This window comes from Loxodonta africana, chromosome 11, assembly GCF_030014295.1.
Source record: "Loxodonta africana isolate mLoxAfr1 chromosome 11, mLoxAfr1.hap2, whole genome shotgun sequence".
NCBI classification, from domain to species: Eukaryota; Metazoa; Chordata; class Mammalia; order Proboscidea; family Elephantidae; genus Loxodonta; species Loxodonta africana.
The window spans coordinates 71,674,773-71,697,294 of NC_087352.1; the positions used below are offsets into that span (position 1 = coordinate 71,674,773).

The window sequence follows — 22,522 nt, forward strand, 5'->3', positions numbered from 1 at the left end:
AAAAAAAAAAATAGCCTGCTAAAAAACAAAAAAACAAACCCGTGGCCATTGAGTCCGACTCATAGCAACCCTATAGGACATAGTAGAACTGCCCCATAGAGTTTCCAAGGAGCGCCTGGTAGATTCAAACTGCCAACCTTTTGGTTAGCAGTCGTAGCACTTAACCACTATGCCATCAGGGTTCCCCCATAGCCTGCTGGGTGCTTAATCATCTTCTTGCTCATACTGATCATCAAACTATTTTGAACTCTACTCCATAGTGGAACTCTTCTTAGAACTCCAGCAAAGTAACCACCTCTGCCCTCCAGACAGTCCCTCAATGTGGTCGGTAGGTCTTAGGCCTCACTGTCCAGTGCAGCTCCAGAGCTCCAAGTGCCTCTGCTGTGTTCATAACAGGGCCAACTTCTGTCATTCACATGTGTTCTTGTGGGTTTCCCATATGTGGTTAAAAGGAAGATTGCAGGGGAAAATTTCTAATGGCCCAAGTGGGCCCAGAGCTGCTTCCTGGTTGCTTACTTAGAGCCAAAGATGCCAAACAGGACCGAGAAGGACAGGCCAAGAAGCAAAGGCAGGCAGCCCAGAGAAGGGACACAGCAGATGATTCCTGTCTCTCTCATACAGACAGACTACACACATATGTGCACTATTTCATCCTTTAAAACAAAAATACTCAAAACAATGGCTTGATTTGATTGAAAAATGTGTTCTTCAGCTGTGATATCTGAGTCCCTAAAGATCATTTAAGGATTTCCAAGTCTGGAAACTTAAAAATATCCCTAACACCATTGGGATGGATGCTCACTCTCTTTATTTATTTATTTATTTTTTATTAACTTTTATTAAGCTTCAAGTGAACGTTTACAAATCCAATCAGTCTGTCACATATAAGTTTACATACATCTTACTCCGTACTCCCACTTGCTCTCCCCCTAATGAGTCAGCCCTTTCAGTCTCTCCTTTCGTGACCATTTTGCCAGCTTCCCTCTCCCTCTATCCTCCCATCTCCCTCCAGACAAGAGATGCCAACACTATCTCAAGTGTCCACATGATATAATTAGCTCACTCTTCATCAGCATCTCTCTCCCACCCACTGACCAGTCCCTTTCACGTCTGATGAGTTGTCTTCGGGGATGGTTCCTGTTCTGTGCCAACAGAAGGTCTGGGGACCATGGCCGCTGGGATTCCTCTAGTCTCAGTCAGACCATTAAGTATGGTCTTTTTATGAGAATTTGGGGTCTGCATCCCACTGATCTCCTGCTCCCTCAGGAGTTCTCTGTTGTGCTCCCTGTCAGGGCAGTCATCGATTGTGGCCGGGCACCAACTAGTTCTTCTGGTCTCAGGATGATGTAGGTCTCTGGTTCATGTGGCCCTTTCTGTCTCTTGGGCTCTTAGTTGTCGTGTGGCCTTGGTGTTCTTCATTTTCCTTTGCTCCAGGTGGGTTGAGACCAACTGATGCATCTTAGATGGCCGCTTGTTAGCATTTAAGACCCCAGACGCCACATTTCAAAGTGGGATGCAGAATGTTTTCATAATAGAATTATTTTGCCAATTGGCTCACTCTCTTTTAATTGTTTTGGGAGCAGAAAGTATTTACAAGAATGAAGGGGAAGAGGAAGGAACATTGGGTTCAACACAAATCGCCTTGGTAGGCTCAAACTAGGTCCATGCTAGCAGCCAGCACTCTCAGCTTTCCCCAAAGCTGCCTCTTGTCACAACTAAGTGGCCCAGGTCACAGTGCCCCTCCTCCTTTGCTTGCTCCATACCGTGTTTTCGTGGGTGTATTGGGTGGCGGGCGGTGCAAGGAGAGAAGATTCCTGCATTAGAATCATAAACCATATAATCCTACCCCTTCATAAAACAGAGAAAGACTCTGAGCCCTAAAGTAGCAGAATAAACAGAGCTCAGGAGGCTCATCTGTAAATTGGGGTGATAGGATCTACCTTACAGGACTGCTAGGAGGTTCCACTGAGATAATGCACTTTGTCCTCTTTTTCCTTAGCACTGATGAAGCACATTCACCAAAAAAACAAACCAGTTGCTGTTGAGCTGATCCCACTCATGACGACCCCATGTGCTGCAGAGTAGAGCTGTGCTCCATAGGGTTTTGAAGGCCGTGAGCGACCATTTGGAAGCAGATCAACAGGCCTTTCTTCTGAGCACCTCTGGATGAGTTTGAACCACCAACCTTTTGGTTAGTCATCAAGCACTTAGTGGTTCGTGCCACCCAGGCACTCCAATGAAGTACTTTAGAAGACTTAATCATTATGTCTGTCCCTCTCCAACTACTGGAGTGTAGGCTCCAGGAGAACAGAACAGCCATTTTTGTTTTATAGCTGGTGTGTTTGTAAGCACATAGTACTCAATAAATACTTGAGAAATAAATGAGTTATATATGTCTGTTACATCACTCAACTATCAGAGATGGTAATTATCACAGTTGATTGCAGTACTGATGCCCAAGCTTTCCCACAAGCCTCCCACACAGGCTCCAGGCCAGTCTTTCTGCCAAACCACGGTCCCTCTCTCTTAACACAAGACACACAGAATAGCTTCCTTAATATTCTGTTCTCTTTTCCTTCCCTCTTACACCTCTATATTAAACCCAAGGAAAAATAAGATATCTAACATACCCAAATAGAAGCTCCTCACGGCATGTTTAATATCTTTCCACACAGTTGATAAACACACTTTATACACTTTTGCTATAAATAATCGCAGAAATAGAAGTTGAGTTCTGTCAACCTCTAACTTCCACCATGCTTTGTGGATGCCTTACAGATTGTGATATCCTCAAGCAGAAGCCGGAGACAGGATTGCTGGGTTCTTTTTTTTTTTCTTCCTGTTAATCATGTGTGTTACACATGTTTAAGAATTATGTCATATCTCATCACCTTACATTCAAACGAAAAGTGGAACATCTTCAAAAGCAGTGCTGAATCAAATTAGTGGGACTCAAGATTTATGATGGAAATTTCAAGATAAGTTCCTCAGTCTGGTCATATGCCTTACTCTCTGAGAGGCAAATCTCTACAGCTTGAAGGAAGGTCACCTTACCCAGAGGAGCAAAACAAGAACAATAACAATAAAAAACCGAAACCATTGCCATCAAGTTGCTTTCAACTCATAGCAACCCTGTAGGACAGAACAGAACTGCCCCACCACAGGGCTTCCAAGGAGCGGCTGGTAGATTCGAACTGCCAAACTTCTGGTTAGCAGCTGAGCTCTTAACCACTATGTCAACAGGGCTCCCCCAGAAAGGAAAGGGTTCTACAGCAGTTTCCTTTGGACCATCACAAGAGAAGATGGCAAGGAAAGGAAGTCTCTGATGATTGCAAAATGATAAAGCAAGGCTCTCTCCATGAGCACTCACTGTCTCTCTGTCTTCCTGCCAGGTTCCTCAACCTTAATGGTAAAGTGACTTGAAGGTGCCAGCAAAGGAGAAGACAGAGGAGTCTACGCAGACAAATGTGATGCCATGCCATGTTCCAGAGACTAACTCAAATCTGCTTTTTCATTCCAGCTTCTGAGCAAAAGTGCCAAATGCCTGGATCAAACGGGGCATCTTTTTAGTTTCATGCATTCACAAATATTAGTCTTTATGATGGCACAGTGATTAAAGTCCTTGGCTGCTAACCTAAAGGTCAGTGGTTCGAACCCACCAGAGGCTCTGCAAGAAAAAAGACTTGACAATCTGCTCCCGTAAAGATTACAGCCTAGAAAACCTCATGGGGCAGCTCTACTGTTCTACAGGGTCCCTGTGAGTTGGAATTAACTCAACACCACACAACAACATGATGGACTTTGGAGTACCTTGGTGTTACCAACAGTTAACATGCTTGGCTGTTAACTGAAAGGTTAACCCAAAGGTACCTCAGAAGAAAGGCCTGGAGATCTATTTCCCCCAAATCAGCCACTGAAAACCCTACAGAACACAGTTCTACCCTGACATACATGGGGTTACCATGAGTTGGAATCGACTCAGTGGAAACTGGTTTACTGGTTTATGATGGACTTCGATCTCTTCAGTTTTTATCCCTGCTCCCTAACTGGCTCACTCTTGGCTGAAGAGCAAATTGTCCACGCTCACAGAATGAACCCTCTGGTTAACCCATGTGCGGCGGGCATAATGGTTATGAAGCAACCAGAGAAATTTGTTCTGGGACAATTTCTCTTGCTTTAGGTGTTGATTTTTGAGGACTCACAGTTTGTTGACTTTACTTGCTGATTCTTAAATCAGATGGTTTTCCCCATCCAAAATAAATTCCTCTCTATTAAAAATAAGCCTGTACTTTAACATGCCCATTCTCCACTACCCACACCCCAGAGGAATGCATCTAAAGCCACTCTGAGGAGTAAAATTTACGGTTTATTTATAAACTTGTGCATGAATGGACATGCTTGGTTCGCCCTCAGCCACCTCTGGCATCTCTGCCTGCTCTCTCACCCAGCTGAGAGGGAGCTGGAGAGCTGTTTCCAAACCTGCTAGGTGGAAATGCACCTGGAGATCATGTTGCTCTCTGCAGACATACACCATGACATATTTATATGTTTAACTCCATCATATGATTCAGGAACGACTTTACTAGCAATAAAATAGGGTGATGTTATACGTATGCATTACAAATTCAAAGCCAAGACCACACATGTCCACAAAAAACATGCTATTGAACCACACATGATAAGCTATTTCTGAGTTTTTCCATCAGTACTATTGCTTTTTTTTTTTTTAGCTGCTCAGGCTTAGGAGCAGACAGGAGATAACAGTTGCCAAAAGTTTACAAAATTATACAGGCAAAAACAATAAAGTTGAGGAAAAAAGTCCACTAGTTTTTTTTTTAACAAATTGGGAAAAGATGACCATTGGTTTGTCCTGGAGGGGTGATGCAGGGCCCCAGAGAGCCCCTGGCTGGGCCTGTAAAGAGCTTTGGATGTGGGGTACAAAGCCCCGGGTTCATTTCAGGGTTCCTCCTCTATCCCCATACCATACTCTTTATAAAATGTGAAGTCCAAGAAAGGAAAACTCTTAAGTTTCCAGCTCAAAGAAGCCAAAGGAGAACCCAAAGGTCATGAGAAGACTGCTCCCCCTAACATGGCCCTCACAACAAGAGCCCATGGGTTATGTGAAACTTAGGACAGGAAGACAAAGAGCCCATTAATTGTCCTAAATTAACCTCCAGAGTTGGGGGATGGAAGATAAACCCTCCAAGGAGGAATGAAAGGATCTACCTTGACGTCTTTGAAAACACCCACTTTTGGCCCTAAACTCAATTAAACTGGCCTTGGAAAAGCCAGCTCTGGTTTCTGGGCCACTTGTGCATGAATGGACATGGAGTCTGTTAAGGATTCTCAGCTGGCTCCATGATCTGCTCTTCACCATAAGGGTTCCCATATGGCACCAGATGGCAACATCCTGTGGCAGAAAGAAACTTGCTCTAGTGTGGGATTTACCTCTAGACACACAGGCCCTGGCCGTGCACTAGGGTTTGTCTCCCTCACACAGCCCACATAGACGCCTAGAGTTGCTTCTTGGCTGTAATTGACTATATCTGATGCTGATATCTGCCTGTGTCTTTTGGGAAAGGTGTGGGAGCCCCAGTTTATGGTCCTGGATAGCTTTTGTTAACTTACCGCCAAACTTTTAAAGTCACTAGTAAGCTTCTTTCTTTGCCTTTGGATCCAGGGCTGGAAGGTGGGTCTCTGAGCAATGCTGAATCAGAGACACAATGGTTTGAATCAAAGGGTGTTATTGAGGCCCTTAGTTTCCTTTTGACAGTTAGATCTGGGTTGGTGTGCGTGCACTGCACACATACACAAAACTGTAAGGAACGTCAATGCACAACACCAACATGCTAACAGCGGTTATCTTCGACTGGTGAGATTAGGGAAGATTTTTTATTACCATCTTTCACCATTTTCCTCTAAATTTTCTATAGTTAATATTACTGTTACCATCATAAAAAGAAAAAGAAAGTTATCAAGTTTTTGTCCTTTTTTTTGAGTCTTTAATTCCTGTTGGTGAAGAAAACGAACAAAACAAAATGCCCAGCACTTCAGCTCTGGGCTTCATAATATTACAAGGGCCACGGTTTACTGTATGCTAACCCAGACTCAAAGTCCATTCTTTACCAAGAGGGGTGTACAGGGATTTGAGAGCATGTGACCACCTGACCAAGGATAGGGAGGGTGTGATGCAGACCCAGGTGGGAGATGGGGGTAGCAAGGGAACAAGGGCTGGATGGTGAAGGGTCCTCCAAGTCAGGAAAAGGGGTTTGGACTTTATCTGGTAGGCATCGGGAAGCCATGTGACCACATTTGGGTTTTAGAAGAATGCCTCCAACGGCAGAGGCCAGGGCAGCACTTTGGGGTGACAGAGGGTTGCCAGGTGAGAGACAATAGGCCCCAAGTGAAGCAGGGCCAATGGCATGGAGGGAAGGAAGGAGGAAGGTTCATTCAATCAATACGTAGGAATCAGAATCAATGAACTGTGCTATAATGTGAGGAGAGGAAGGAAGGCAGGGTGACCCCAGACAAGATGGGGAAAATAGGAGAAGGAACTGGTTCCATGCGGTGTGGGCTGAGGTGAGGGAACAAAGATAAGTTTAGCTTCTGATCTGTCCTCTGTAAGTTCACGAGTACTTTTCTTTAACTATCAAACCACATTCTGTCCTTAATCTTTGTACAATTATTATTCTAAAAAATATGGTTCCTGCAGTAAGAAGTCCACACATAAAAAAAAAAAAACCAACCAACCAACCAACCAAACCATTTGCCACCTAGTTGATTCCAACTTATAGCAGCCCCGTGTGTCTCGGAGTAGAACTGCGCTCCACAGGGTTTTCAATTCCAACTTATAGCAGCCCCGTGTGTCTCGGAGTAGAACTGCGCTCCACAGGGTTTTCAGTTCCAACTTATAGCAGCCCCGTGTGTCTCGGAGTAGAACTGCGCTCCACAGGGTTTTCAATTCCAACTTATAGCAGCCCCGTGTGTCTCGGAGTAGAACTGCGCTCCACAGGGTTTTCAATTCCAACTTATAGCAGCCCCGTGTGTCTCGGAGTAGAACTGCGCTCCACAGGGTTTTCAATTCCAACTTATAGCAGCCCCGTGTGTCTCGGAGTAGAACTGCGCTCCACAGGGTTTTCAATTCCAACTTATAGCAGCCCCGTGTGTCTCGGAGTAGAACTGCGCTCCACAGGGTTTTCAACGGTCGTGGTCTTTGGCAGCAGACCATCAGGACTTTCCTCCAATGTGCCTCTGGGAAGACTTGAACCACAAACCTTTTGGCCAGCAGCTGAGTGCTTAACCGTTTGTGCCAACCAGGGACTCCATAGGGAATGAAATGGCCACTTAATTCTGTCTCAAACATATAAAATGTGAAAGCCTTCACACATTAGACACTTTTACTTTGATGAAATAAGGGCAGTAGGGGCTACTCACCTCTTTTTGTGTCAACGGCAGAGACAGCCTGGATTAAAAGAGGTGCGTTTGACTCCGAGTACTCAACAAAGACGAGCAGCAGCTTCAGGGCTGTCTTCACCACCAGACGGAACTGGGAAGAAAAGTGAAAACTGTCACGTAGCTGCAGATATGCCCTGTACATATGAAAGCACCATCCTCCAAACAGCAGCTGGGACTTAAAGCTTATCTCGACCTCGGCACTCTTCTCGGTAGCTTACAGATTGCCTTATCAGATCCTCACAGGAACCGGGAAGGCAGGTACTATTATCACGCCCATCATACGGATCAGGAAATTGAGGCACAAAGTAACCTGTCCAAGATCACACAGGTAGTAAGAAATATAATCAGAACTTGAACTCAGGGCATTTGGTCCCAGAGCTCATACCTGGCAGTTCCTCAACAAACAAATTAGCATTTGTGGAGTTTATTGCGCCATTTATCCCGACCATAACATTGTGAGATAAGGACAATCACAATTCCCACTTTTCTGGTAAACAAGCACGGCAAGGTTAAGCGACTTGTGCAAGGTCACAGAGCTTGCTCAAGGGTAAGCAGAAACATGAACTAAGTCTCCCTGGGACCTTAAAACTCACATCCACTGGGCCCAGGGCTCAGCATTTTACAAGGAGCCACACACAGTCCAGAGGCTTCCTTCACGCAGCTGCAGAGCCTTCCCATGCTGTGTACCCCCAGGAAGGTCACAGATTATTCACCCCAGGTCACCCAGCACTGTCAAAGAAAATGCCGAACCTCCCAACTGAAGCTGCCACAGATTTCTAATTCTAGCTCAGATGGTTCTGGAGCTGCCATGGCCTTGGGAATTTCCAGGTCGGCTCCCTCCCCATGCCCCCAGATACTCTGCAACCCTTTGCCCATGGTCTCTCCTCTCCTGACCCCGCTTCCTTCCCGAGAACCTGCCTTTGTGGGCAGAGATGGTCTCCTGATGATCCCAGTTCCCCTCCTCTTCGGGAACTGACACATCAACTATCTCCTGTAAATGGGTAAATTCTGTACCTAAGAAACAAGCCCACCTGGGGCTGCATGTCCCACCCCCAGGAGTTTGCTTGAAGGTGCAGTAAGCTCCTTCAAGGGGAAAAATGAGGTGCCGTTGACTCCACTCTGACTTGTGGTGACCCCATGTATGTCACTGTAGAACTGTGCTCCACAGGGTTTTTCAATGGCTAATATTTTGGAAGTAGGTCACCAGGCCTTGCTTCCGAGGTGACTCTGGGTAGACTTGAACCACCAACCTTTTAGTCAGCAGCTGAGTGTGCTAACCATTTAAACCACCCAGGGCCTCCTCCTTCGTGTGTGTGGTGAGGGGGAGGCTTATTTGTGTTTTATCTACAGGGCCTAGAACTGTACTTGAAACAGGGTAGGTGGTTCTGAGATAGCTGCTCACTGAACAACTGAATAAATTAATCACGAGGTCAATCAATCAATGACTAGCTAACTGCCTTCTCAGCCTCCAGTGCCATAGTTGGGGAGAATCATGTTTGGGTTCTCCATTTGTTCCAAAGTCCAAGGAAGACTCAGTGGCTCCTGGAGGCATCTGTCCACATCACAGTGTTAGGGACATGTGTATACTTAACCAGTAATTTGGGGAACAGCTTAAAAACACCACCCACCCCAAGTCGTTTCTCAAAAATCCCTGGCCCTTTTCTCCTCTCTCATACTTACCTAGCAATTATGTGTCTTTCCCTTGATTCCAAATCTCTCTCTACCATTGTCCTCGTTCTCAGCACCCTTTTATAGAGAAACTTCTCAAGGAATTGCTACACTCCCTGGCTCCACTTCCTCACCTCCCACTGACACCTCACTCCAATCTAATGGGGCTTCTGTCAACACCACTCAAGTTCAATTGCTCTGGTCCAGGTTGCCAATGACCCCCATGCTGTCAAATCCAATGGTTACTTCTCTGTTAATTTTAGCTCAGCCCCTCAGCCTTGCATGAGACACCTAACTGCTCCCTCCAGATACTATTTTCTCTTACAGCAGGTGAACGTATTCTCCTACCTCAGAGTCACTCCTTTGTTGCTCCTTCTAGGGTGCTCAACCTCTAGGTGTGGAATGGCCTCGAAGTTCACTCCTGCTCTCTCTTTCCACACACTCTCTCTAGGTGAGCCTATCCAGTCCCTTGGTTTAAAATTCAATTTCTGACCCAATGTTAAATAGCTCCTTCCAGGCCAGACCAAACTCTTGAGCCAGGTGGTCATATATCCATCCACCTGACCACTACATCTCCACTCAGATGCCAATAGGCACCTAAAAGTCAATGTGACCAAAGCAGATGTCTCGGTCTTTACGCATGCTCATGACATCCCACCTACCACTCCCCATCCAGCACAGGGCATCACCACCACCGAGCGGAGCAGTGGGACTCATCCTGTACTTTTCTCGGTCTATTCCCACAACAAATCTACCCGTCAGTGCTGTCAGAGCTTTGTGCAAGACTTCCATTAACTCCATCTACCTCTCCACCTTTCCTGTCCACCCTGGACAAGCATAATGGCCTCCCAAGTACTCCTGGCCTTGCACCCCCTGCTGCAGTCCATTCTCCAAACTGTAGCCAGAATGAGCAGAGCACTCTCCTGCTTTCAACCCTCCAATCGCTCCCCATCACACGCAGAATAAAATCCAACTCCTGCAGACTTTACATCCTGACCCAGCCAAGCTCTCTGAACTCCTTTCCTGTCACTCTGCCTCTTGCCCAGTTTGCTCCAACCATCTAGCTTTCTTTAGTGATAGCGATGTCTGTGTTTTTAAAATACTGAATCTTGCTCATGATGCAGGGCTTTCTCATTGGCTATTCCTTTGCTTAGAATACGGTTCCTGTGGCTCTCCCCAGGAGTCTCCTCTTCGCATTCTTCAGGTCTGAGAAATATCCTTTCATTGGAATTGTCTTCCCTGAGAACTTCATCCAAAGGAGCCCCTCAGCCACTGTCACATCACCCCATGTTTATTTTCTTCACGTCTTTTCTTGTGACCTGCAATTGCTATGAACACATCTGCTCACCTGCTATTTCTCTGTTGCCCTCTACTAGAGTGGAAGCTACGTGGCAGCAGAGATGCTCTTTTATTTGTCACACCTAAAACAGTGCCTGATCCCAAGGAGCTGCTCAGTCAGTACTGTGCACACAGGGCAGGCTAGCGCGTCCTTCTTACCAAGGCTTGTTCTTCAAATCCAATCCCCTTATGTTGTATGGAGGAAGTCGCTTCGCCCTCAGCTTCCATTTGCCAACCCGCAATGTGCTGAGGGCAAGTAGCAACTTGGGCTTCTCTTCTCAAAGTTATGTCCTCACTACCCTGGGGATTTAATTCTTTAGGGGGGGTTTACCCTCATCACTCAAGTCCCACATTTGTTTCTCTGTTCACTGACTAGAAATAGAATAAACTCCAGAGTATTTGTCTCGATAACCACATATTCGGGATAGAGGAAGGGGAAGATACAGCATAATGAACTGTGCTATCTTTGTGAATTTGAGCTGAAGAAACTTCTTCAAGTAAATTTAAAAACCTAGCAAGTCCGGGCTTGGCTACTCCTTGGTGGGTGGACTATTATTACACGGTTTAAGCCTTCGAAATGCTTCCTGACAAAGAACCTGGCTGCTGCCCAATCCCACTTCCCACATCGGCTGGTTTCATTAGCGGCCTCCTTGTGCCCATCTCACAGAGGTTCCTTCTGAGCATCTCTGTGGCCACAGGGCCTTGACCAACAGGGTCCGGGGGACCAAGAGTCACCAAGCCACTCCCTTAAGAGGCTTTCTAACTAAGAAACCACTATTTTCTAGCAAAGCCACCTTTTTCTCTTGGCCTCAACACGCCTATTCATGTCTCCATCCCCTTTGTTGTAAAAGCTCTGTTTGGAGTTCTCTTTGGAACTATAATTCTATTCAAAAAGAAAAAAAAATCCCCAGACTCTTCCAAGTCATGATTTTAGATTTCTATGAATCTTGCTTCTATTGAGTCTAAGTTTATGTTTATGTGCTTTTGGAAGTTCACAATGTAAAATAAATAAACATAGTAGACAAACTAGGAAAAAAAAAGAGCATTAGAACATCAGTTTTATGGAAATGTGTGGCACTAATTTCAGACATGTCCTAATTAATCCTCCATATATACCCCGCAGGACTCTTCCTCAGAAACACCTTTACTAGCATTACTGCATAGACAGGAAAGTAATAAAAGTATATTACTTCAAAAGAATTCTACATCAAACTCTCATTTATCCAGAAATCACTTAATTTGATGCCCTCAAGTTGCTGGAATACAGTCAAAACTCTGCAAAGCCTTGGAGCAGCCACAATGGAAGCTTCATGCTCATTCTTCAGGTCCAAACATGCTGCTCATCTCAAAGCTCTTAAAAATCCTCGCTTGGTGCCACTCCAACTCATAGTGACCCCACGGTACAACGGAACAAAACGTTGCCTGGTCTGTGGCATCTCCATGATTGTTGGGATGTTTAAGTCCATCAGACAACATTCTGTTCTGACCCATCGCGTTTTTATTGGCTAAGTTTCAAAAGTAGATCACCAAGCCTTTCTTCCTTGTCTGTCTTACTCTGGAAACTCTGCTGAAACCTGTCCACCTCTGGTGACCCTGCTGGTATTTGAAATAGTGGTGGCATAGCTCCCAACATCATAGCAACACACAAGCCACCACCAGTGGAACAGACAGATGGCTGGTGGGTGCTTATTTTAGGCACATTCTAAGAGCTCAGTTTATCTACTATCGAGATTCCCAGCTCACATCCCAAGAAGAAGAAAACCAGAGGGCAGTGATGGAGTGAGCAGGAGAAGCAGGCCCACAGTGGCAGCAAGAGAGAGGGTCGCAAGTGAGGAAGGGTGGGACCGAGCTGCATGGATGCCTAGGAGATGCTTCAGTGCATGGCTTAGCTGCTGACGGCTTCTCAAAGGGTCACATCTGCCCAATATCACTCCTATGTGAACTGCGTGATTTTCAGCTCTGCTTGGTGCTCCCTCATGTTCAAATGAAGGGTTTCATTGCAACGGCTTACAGGCTCAGGCACCTGCCCATCTGTGTAGCTCTGAGGGAAAATTGATAATAATCGATCCTCATTCTTATGGAGCATCTGATCAATCACATGGAAAGATAAGGCGAACAGTCACAGAGCAGTTAAACAGGAGTATGTGGCCATGAAGAGGTCAGCGAAAGAATCAGTGATCCAAAAATGGAAGGGACTGACTTGGAAGGAGGAATCCCCACCTCTGGAAGTTCTGAATGGCTACCGGCTAAGGTTACTGGAGAAGGAAGTCAGAACCTGGATGAGGGGTGAATTGGCTGAGCCCATTTAAGGTCTCCTCCAATCCTGGAAGTCTCTGTCGAGTCGATTCTGATTCATGGCAACCCCATACCTGTCAGTGTAGAACTGTGCTCCACAGGGCTTTCCGTGGCTAATTTTCCAGAAGCAGATCGCACCTCTGGGTGGACTCCTGTGGCCAACATCTCCATGAGCCACTGAGGATGCTAACCGCTTACACTACCCATGGACAGGAAATACTAGTATTCTATTTGAACTCTGTCCATTATAATAAAGGAAGAAAGGTATGCTTTATGGTGTTCTTTCACATGAGCTAATTCACAGTAAACGACAGAAATCCTAGGCAACCCCTTTGTATGAGGCCGGAGGACAGGAAGAGGCGGTCAGCTGTGAATTGTCCCAATCTGGAGGGGGACTAGCTGAGCTTTTACTTTCTGCTGCAGCTATTGTTTTGAGCTCTCCGTTGCTGCTCAGCATAAAATAGAGGTCAGGAATCTTCAGAGGAACAGAGATGCCTGTTGACCCAGGGAAGTAACATTTTTGGGGGTTGAGTCTCAATCCAGGGGCTGAGCCTCAGGATTCCATAAATAACTCGGGGCTCCAGAGTCACCTCTATGGCCAGAGGAGGAAGGGTAGCAGGATGATGCCCACATAGTGCTTTGTTTCTTGTTTTCTTTTTTCAGTTTTCGGAACAACCCACAGGGAAAGTGAGGAGTGAGCCTGTGCAAGACCCCAGTATCTAGGCTTTGGATTAAATATAACCAACAGATGTAGGGGAAAAGAATAAAAGCCAATTTCTCAAGAATTTTACACTTAAAAGCAAATTGGATGTCCCTTCATGTTTTATTATACTTGGGAAAATACAACTACTATACTTAGGAGGTCAAATATGCTGCTCATTAAGTAGAAAAGTATTCCAAAAATATCTTCAAATTCCTACTCCTCTTCTAAAAATCCAACACCCATAAAAAGAAAACAATTTCCAAACCTCGGGTTTACATTACAAAGGGGGGTTATAAAAACATGCTTTGTTCTATTTGTTTTGTTTTCCACTAAAAAAAGCATAAATACGTGTTGTATAAATGGATGCCGGTTATTAAAACTGAATTAGAAATTAGTAAGATAATTTGATATATAAAGGTTTGCTGCATTGTTTACCAGCTTACCAGCACTTTAGAATATAGTGGCTATCTTTAAAAAAAAAAAACGATTTTAAACTTACCTTTAAGGACTCCTCATTTAAACAATTTATTCCACTGGCATATACTGAAGCTTAAAAATTTTGAGTGAGAAGATCAGAATGAGCCCTACAGTCTTTGTAAATGGCAATCAAACAGACCAGTTGACATCTTAGACCCCAAACCTCTCCCATCCCAACCTCTACAAGGTTGTCTACGAAATGAGGTGGGTCTCACAAGAAATAAGTATGGGCCCGAACGTCTTACCTGAGAATAGAATTCTGGGCCTTAGCTCGCAAGTGTCAGTGGGAGAGGAGCACAAAGACCAGGGCTGGCACATTTGAGAGGACAGTAAGTCCCCCACACCAAAACCATGTGCTATGGCCTCAGGGCCTATCGGTCAACCTTGCTTATGACCCAGTGCAATTTGCAGAAAGGGAACCAACTCTGTGATTGATGTCAAGTGTTAGGCTCGGAGCTCTTTAAGTTTTTACTGTTTGTTGTTGTCATGTGCCGTGGAGTCGATTCTGACTTATAGCAATGCTATAGGATAGAGCAGAACTGCCCATATCATTTTCTAGGCTTGTGATTTTTACGGGAGCAGATTGCCAGGTCTTTTCTCTAACAGAGCTGCTGGTGGGTCTGAATCGTCAACACACTGGTTAACAGTTGAGCTCCTAACCGTTGTGCCACCAGGGCTCGTTTTTACTATTTAGCGGATAGGAAATCTTGCAGAATGTAAAATATTGCAGAACATTCAAAATAACTGAAATAAATGGCAACATAATATTACTATGAATCAAGATGTTCTTCTACTGAGATAAAATTCTGGGGTTTAGCTGGAGGTTTCTTTAAATAACAATGAATACAAGTGGACAAGACCAGAAAATATCTGCTTTGCAAATTTCTCTCAGGATACTCAAGGTAATTACAAAGAATTAGTTGATTTTTTTTTTTTTTTATGTAACGAAAACCCACTCTTTTATTGCCAACCAAGAAATATTAAGAACCCTACACTGATACACTATCTAAAGGAGAGAGGACCTTTATAGTGTTTTTAGAATGAAGGAGGGAAATCAGCAGGGTTGGGTACTTGTCCAGGTAATGCAGGTAATGACCTCTGCATCCTCAGATGCAAAAACTCATGTTCTAAGATACACAACTTGTCACGCTGCTAATTTCTGGAAGAAGTCAAAGAAAACATAATGGGCCAATCTTATTCTTTCTACTATATACGGAGAGTCCCAACTTACCTTCTGGTATGAAAACCTTAAGCCTTGGGGAAATGTAACAAATACTAGTTTCTTAATAATAATCAAGGTTGAAACTTTCTTAAATAAACAACCAGCCCTGGAAACTTGACAGGGGACAAAACTAAACCTCAGGTACGGCGAATGTGCTATTAGCATGAGTTTGGCAGCCAGCATGCACCTAGAGTAGAGAAGAGTTGGCAGATGAGTGCTGGCAGGTGGAGAGAGGCAAAACTCTGCTGCAACAGTGGTATTGGCAAAAACAAACCTAAGCCTACAGGGCAATTCCTGGGCTAGCTCCCAGAATCCTATGCTTCTTCCGTTCCTAGTTTCTGCCCAACTTTTGTAGTAGAGGGCAGGACATCTCTATCCAAGGAACACCATGAGATCTATTCAGCCCATAAATTCTATATGGTCCAGCCAGAGGAGGCTACTAGAATACATTAAATCAGTCCTGGATGTTAGATTTTGTGTTTATTACTTCCAAATTACTTAATTACTTCTAATATGTTTTATTAATAGAAATCTGGATTAAAACTTTTTCATAATGCAGATAATAACAGATTGAAGGAAAAATATAAGCTAAAATTTATTGCTGTAATATAGAAATCTTGATATTAAAAAAATAACCCTTTAGGATACAGAGTTTCCTATAAGGTAATGGAAAAAAAAAAAAAAAAAAAACCTGAAAATAGATAGTGGTAACAGCTGAACAACATGGCAAGTTTAATTACTGTCACTGGACACTAATCCCATTGTACACATAAAAATGACTGAAATGGCAAATGTTTTGTTATATGTATTTTACCACAAATATTTTTGTAAATAACCTTTAAAAATTTTACTGTCTTTTTTCTGATTGCAAGAGTAATATATTTGTTTTGCCTAAAACTTCAGAAATATAAAAAAGTAAAATAAAAACCACTTGGAATGCTCTCACATAGATATAATATCGTGAACTTTTTGTATATTTCCTACTGATTTTTCTTTGAATTTTCCTTACATACCAAAAAAATCTGTTGCTATAGTTAACTCTAAATATATTATAAGCATTTTCCAGTGTTACTGCAATATTTTAAAATCACAATATTTAGTGCCTACATAATATTCTGTCATATGAATACAGGGTGTACAACCTCTGCTTCCTAATGTGAAGAAACAAAGATATGGAGGTAAAGAAACTTGGGAAAGTATGTTCCTCAAATGACAGTATGACTGATGATGCCCAATTAGAGGAAGAACAGGAGTTAAGATAATAATTGTACTTATCAAGATGGAAACTTAAATGGGAACCTAATTTGCTGTATAAAATTTACAAAATCTCAATATATTTTTTTAAAAAGATGGAAACCGTATTTCATTTTTCACATTTGGATAGATTCATTAAAATGAGCCTTAGCAATACTGCTAAGAACAATTGAGCATAGTAATAGATATTCTGAGAATTTTCAATGCAGGTGCCTCATACAACGCAAAGTTAAAAGTCAGTAATCCTCAAGACAACAGGGAAGAGTGGCCAAAAACTCTATAAACAGGTAGCTGTCCTAATTTTCAGAAAAGAATTAAAGACAAAGTTTAAAACTTTGTCTTTAATTTTCAGAAAAGAATTAAAGACAAAGTTTAAAAATTATATCCTACACCTTACTAAATCCATCATTGATCTCTGGGGCAAGATCCTCCAGTGGATTTCCTGACAAAATGTCTCACGAGCACTTAGAAACAACAATCTGCAGGTTCAAGGTAAACAGGTCATGGCATTCTGAAAACATTTCCTTTCTTAACAGCTAAGAGGCTGGTGGACTCATGGGAAAAGAGTTCTTAACCAATAATACTGGGCACATGGAATAATGCTCAATGTTACATATTCTTCATTATTATTATTTCCATTTTATAGGTGAAAAAATACTCTTCAGAGAAATCAAATAATCTACCTAGGATCACACAGCTGTGTTTCACCTCCAAGCTCCAGCTTTTACTGCCAGATGCAGTAAGGCCTTGTGAACTCAATAAAGAAATGCAGGCTGGATGATCACAGAGTTAGGCTCCTTCACAAGAGCCCTGAAGTATATGATTAATCAATGTCAACCTACAGGGTGGGCTGGTTTACCCATTCCTTGTCTCTGTCCCACATGACATTTTTGTCAATGACAGAGAAACTTTGTTTATTAAATTTATGCCAAGTAAAATTGGGACTAACAACTAATATGATAAATAGCCAAAGCAAGATCCATAATTCTCTTGAGGCTAGAACTCTGGCTTGAAATCAATGGGAAAAAATGCAAAGCCCTGTATTTAGGTTTAAAACAATGAATTACGGACCTAAAGAATGGAAAAAACTGGTCAACAAAGGTGTGTGATGAAAACCTGGGCAATTTAATGGACTGCCAGCTCAATTTGAGCTAGCATCCAGAGTGCTACTAAAAGCCTAGTGAATCGGAGGTGGGATTTGTGAAAAAGCCATTGCCACTGAGTTGATTCCAACTCATACAACCCTATAGGACAGAGCAGAACTGCCCCATAGGGTTTCCAAGGCCATAATCTTTACAAAAGCAGACTGCCACATCTTTCTCCCACAGAGCAGCTGGTGGGTTCAAACCACCGACCTTTTGGTTAGCAGCTGAGCACTTATCCACTGTGTTGGGGCTCCTTGGATTTGTGAAAGAATAATGTCATATCCCAGGAGGCTACCATATTACTATTCTTTATATTAGATGATGTCTTAGTTATTTAGTGCTACTGTAACAGAAATACCACAAGTGGATGGCTTTAACAAACAGAAATCTATTCTCTCATAGTTGAGGAAGATAGAAGTCCAAATTCAGGGAGCCAGCTCTAAGGGAAAGCTTTCTCTCTGTCAGCTTTATCTCCTTTCAACATCTGTGGGTCCTGCGTTCCTTGGAGATAGGCATGTGTATTGGCATTAATCTTCCCCTGGGTCTACAAAGTTCTCAGATGGTGTCATGGATTGAACTGTGTCCCCCCAAAATATGTATCAACTTGGCTAGGCCATGATTCCCAGCATTGTGTGGTTGTCCTCCAATTTCTGATCCAATGTAACTGTAAATCCTAATCTCCACCTGTGGTTAATGAGGCAAGATTAGGTTATATTAAAGAGGATTAGAGTAGGATACAAGACGTTACTCAGGTCACAGCCCTGATCCCATGTAAGGGGAGTTTCCTTGGGGCGTGGCCTGCATCACCTTTTATCTTACAAGAGATAAAAGGAGAGAGAAGCAAACAGAGGAAAGGGACCTCATCACCACCAAGAAAGAAGAGCCGGGAGTGGAATGTGTCCTTTGGACCCAGGGTCCCTGTGCTAGGAAACTCCTAGACCCAGGGGAAGATTGATGCCAAGACACATGGAGATTTCCATGGAAAGTCAGGCTCACAGATGTTAAAAAGAGACAAGCACCTTCCCCCCAGAGCCCACAGACAGCCTTCCCCTAGAGCTGGTGCCCTGAATTTGGACTTCTAGCCCCCTATCATGTGAGAGAATAAATTGTTTGTTAAAGCCATCCACTTGTGATATTTCTGTTACAGCAGCACTAGATACCTAAGGCAGAGGGACAGAACAGTTGGTAAACAGTATGATGAGTAATTAGATAGCACATCCCCAAGCGCAATCGGAGGAAACCATTGAGTTTCCCTTGGACATAATTACACGATAACTGTCTTTACGTACTTAAAAGAACTTTCACAGGGAAGTCAGTGTGTGCTGCTCCAGAAAGCAGTACACAGACTGGCTAATGTCAGGGAGGCGAATGAGAGTCCCAATAAGGAGACTTTTCACCAATTCCAGTGTCCAACAATAGCTGGGCCAAGGGGGGAAATGGTGCTCCCTCTGCTTCTAGAAGTATCAGAAACGTGGCTGACAGTTATCGGGAACATCTTTAACATGACTTTTGCCATCCCTTCAAGACTAGGATTCTTTTATATACTGTATCTCAAAAATCACTTCTCATCTCACCTACATGTGTGTCATCTGAGTGGATCACACAGATCAGTAACATGTCTCCAAGCTCGCCAACTCTCCCCTCCTTGTGAAACAACCAGAATTTCCCAGAACACATGGAGCACCAGGCCCCTTGGAAGCATCTACTTAGCTCTCCTTGGGTGACATTTCCTTCACCTCAAAACCAGTGTATCCACAACAGAGAACCCCTGAGAGGGCAGGAGAGCAGTGGGACGCAGACCTCGAATTCTTGTAAAAAGAACAGGCAGAAAAGGCATAGTGACATACAAGGAGGGGAGACAGGCCAAGGAACTCCATGGATTGATGGCAAACACCAGAAACCAGGAGGGAGGCTCACAGAAGGAATATCACAGCTGAGACCCTGATTAGGACTTTTAGCCTCTGGAACTGTGAGAAAACAGGTTTCTTTCCTTTAAAGCCACCTATTTGTAGTAGTGCTGTTAGGGCAGCACTAAGTAACAGATGCCCACTCTCACATATGTGCAAAAAAAGTCTAGAGATCTGTGATTAGTAACTAAGGGTACAAATGGAAGAATTAGATATGAAGGGGCCACTAGAAAAACATAGGAAGTGTGGACAGCAAGACAGAGGGTAGGTTTGATGACAGTATCAGGAGGAGCCCCTGAAGAACTGGCAGGGAGGTGGGGGTCTAGTCACAGGGCCCCTGGGACCTCCACCATGGGCCAGAAGAAGATTCATACAAACACAGAGAGGCAGATTTTCTGTCTTAAGGCAACAAAAGGCCATACTATACAAGCTGGAACACCTGACTCCAGTTGATTAGACTTCCAGACGTATGAAAAGTGTAACTACTTTAATAAGAGAAAAAGTCCACAACCTGTGATAAGTCATAAATGTACCTCTGCCTCTGACCTCTGACTGGGGAGTTTACAAGATGAACTCATGTAAATAGAATGAAATGCTTTATTGAAAACAATTTTTCTTTCTTCTAAAAATTATTTGACTGAACTAGCCCCTGAGGTCACCTTGTAACTAAATAACAAATTGGCTCAAAAAATCGTGACTATCACCCCTAAGTACTGTGCTCCTTTTAAAAAAATCACCTATATGAGACCAAACGGTCAATAATTACTTTAAAACAAAGATGAGAATGTAAGGGGGGCAAGGAAAGTAGACAAATGGAAATGAAATAATCAGAATGGAAATATTGAGAATGTTCACACATTGTAAAGAATGTAACCAATGTCACTGAACAACTTGTGTAGAAATTACTGAATGGGAACCTAAACCGCTGTGCGAGCCTTCACCGAAAACACATTTTTTTTTTTTAAGTAATTATTTGGCTGCAAATGCATCATTTTCTCCTCTGGCTATAGCCTCAAATATGTGCAAATATGCATCACATAAAGACCCTCTGGCAGGCTGCAAAATCACATCTTGTTGCCTTTCATGGAAGGAAAATGAAGAATTATGAAAACAAAATGACAAGATTTCTCTAGTCCTGGATTTCACTCTTCAACTCTGTGCCTGTTTAAAGCAAAAACAACAGGATCTCAGGGTAAACCTTTTAGGTTAAGAGAAGTCTAACTCTGTATCAAAAGAAAGCCCCAGGAACCCTGGCTTTCCAGGTTTCATAATTTAATTTGAATTGGGAAAATCGACCATGGCTGTATCCCCCAATCTTTATGTCTAAGGAGGGGATTGAAGCTTCATTCTCAGATTACTCACTAACTAGTCCTGGTGGTAGGGGTTATGTCAGGAGAATATTGTTATCGGTTCTGTAAGTAAGAGCTGATCTCATTAAAGCTATACTAACGGTCAGTGGTGGTTGCTGCTACTGTTGACTTTTAGCCACCGGCCTGGAACTGAGCACACTACAAGGTCACATGGGACCCATATCTGATGTCACAGTAAGTGGCACATGGCTGCTGGCATCACCCATGCTCTCTCTCCTAACCAGACTAAAAGCTCCAAGGCATGGGGCTGACTCGTGGATCTATTTTGTTCTTCTCACAGTGACCAGCATTGTGTTGGACACAGAAGCCAGAGACTATTATGGACTGTCTTTTGAAAAAATGAAAGATGGAAAAAGAAGTCAGCACTGACCCAGCACTGATGCCCCTGAGTGGCTAGGGAGGAGGCAAACACACCACCTCAGACAGAGGCCCTGAGGAGAGGACACATGTCTGAACAACTGTAGTGTAGAATAAGCATACGCTCTGTGTGCTTTGGAGCCCTGGTGGCACAGCAGTTAAGAGCTTGCTACTAACCAAAAGGTCAGCAGTTTGAATCCACCAATTGCTCCTTGGAAACCCTAGAGGCCAGTTCTACTCTGTCCTATAGGGTTGCTATAAGTCGGGATTGACTGGACGGCAAGGGTTAAAGGTGTGTGCTATAGAGTCCCTGGGTGGCACAAATGGTTGGTGTACTCGACCATTAACCAAAAGGTTGGAGGTTTGAGCCCAACCAGGGATTCCTTGAAAGAAAGCCCTGGTGATCTACTGCCAAACAATCAGCCATTGAAAACCCTGTGGATTGCGGTTCTACTCTGACACACACGGGTTCACCCTGAGTCGGAACCAACTCAGTGGCAACTGGTTTCACCGGTATGTGTGTTACGTAAGGAAAGGAGCTCGTAAATTATAAGCTCTTACACACTAATTGCTGAGGAGTTTTTATTTTATGGTTTCTTCATGCTGATTAGAAACACAATAAGGATTTTCCTGTGTTCCTTTCTGATTGTTTGTTTTCCTAACAGAATAACTCCAAAGAAAAATCGACAGGATGCTGCTGCCACCCCAAAGGCTAAGCCTATGAGCAGAGAGATGCATTTTTGTTAACTCCTTTTTCTTTCTCTCATGGCTTTTTCTTTCCCCCGGCCTCCTGCTCTCACTTTTCCCCCCTCTTCTCTTCTTTGTGTCTTTTCTCTCTGCATGTTCTCTCCCTCCTCATGCTGATACCCTTCCTTCCTGCCATCCCACCAGTCCTGATCTTGCCTATACTCTATGCCCTCTCTCAAGATGAGCTAAAATAGTGATGCTTTTCCTATCATAAGCATGCTAGGTTTTATTGTATGTTAGAAATAGGGCTAGTTGTTGGTGTTTCATCATGATCATATGTGATGGATTGAATTGTGTCCCCCCAAAATGTGTATCAACCTGGCTAGGCCATGATTCCCAGTACTGTGTGGTTGTCCTCCATTTTGTGACCTGATATTATTATACTATGGGTTGTAAATCCTATGCTCTATGATATTAATGAGGCAGAATTAGAGGCAGTTATGTTAACGAGGCAGGACACAATCTACAAGATTAGGCTGTATCTTGAGTCAATTGCTTTTGAGATATAAAAGAGAGAAAGTGAGCACAGAAGAAAAGGACCTCAATACCACCAAGCAAGAAGAGCCAGGAGTGGAGCACATCCT

General features: G+C 43.5%; 1 protein-coding gene across 1 annotated transcript in view; it reads right to left on the minus strand.

The window, feature by feature from the left end:
- Positions 1–22,522, minus strand: part of LOC135232698 (FH1/FH2 domain-containing protein 3-like) — an 83,932-nt gene that overhangs the window by 57,029 nt on the left and 4,381 nt on the right. Inside the window, exon 2 of the mRNA XM_064293216.1 lies at positions 7,435–7,546. Coding sequence (XP_064149286.1) covers positions 7,435–7,546 — 112 coding nt within the window. The remainder of the gene's footprint in view (positions 1–7,434; positions 7,547–22,522) is intronic.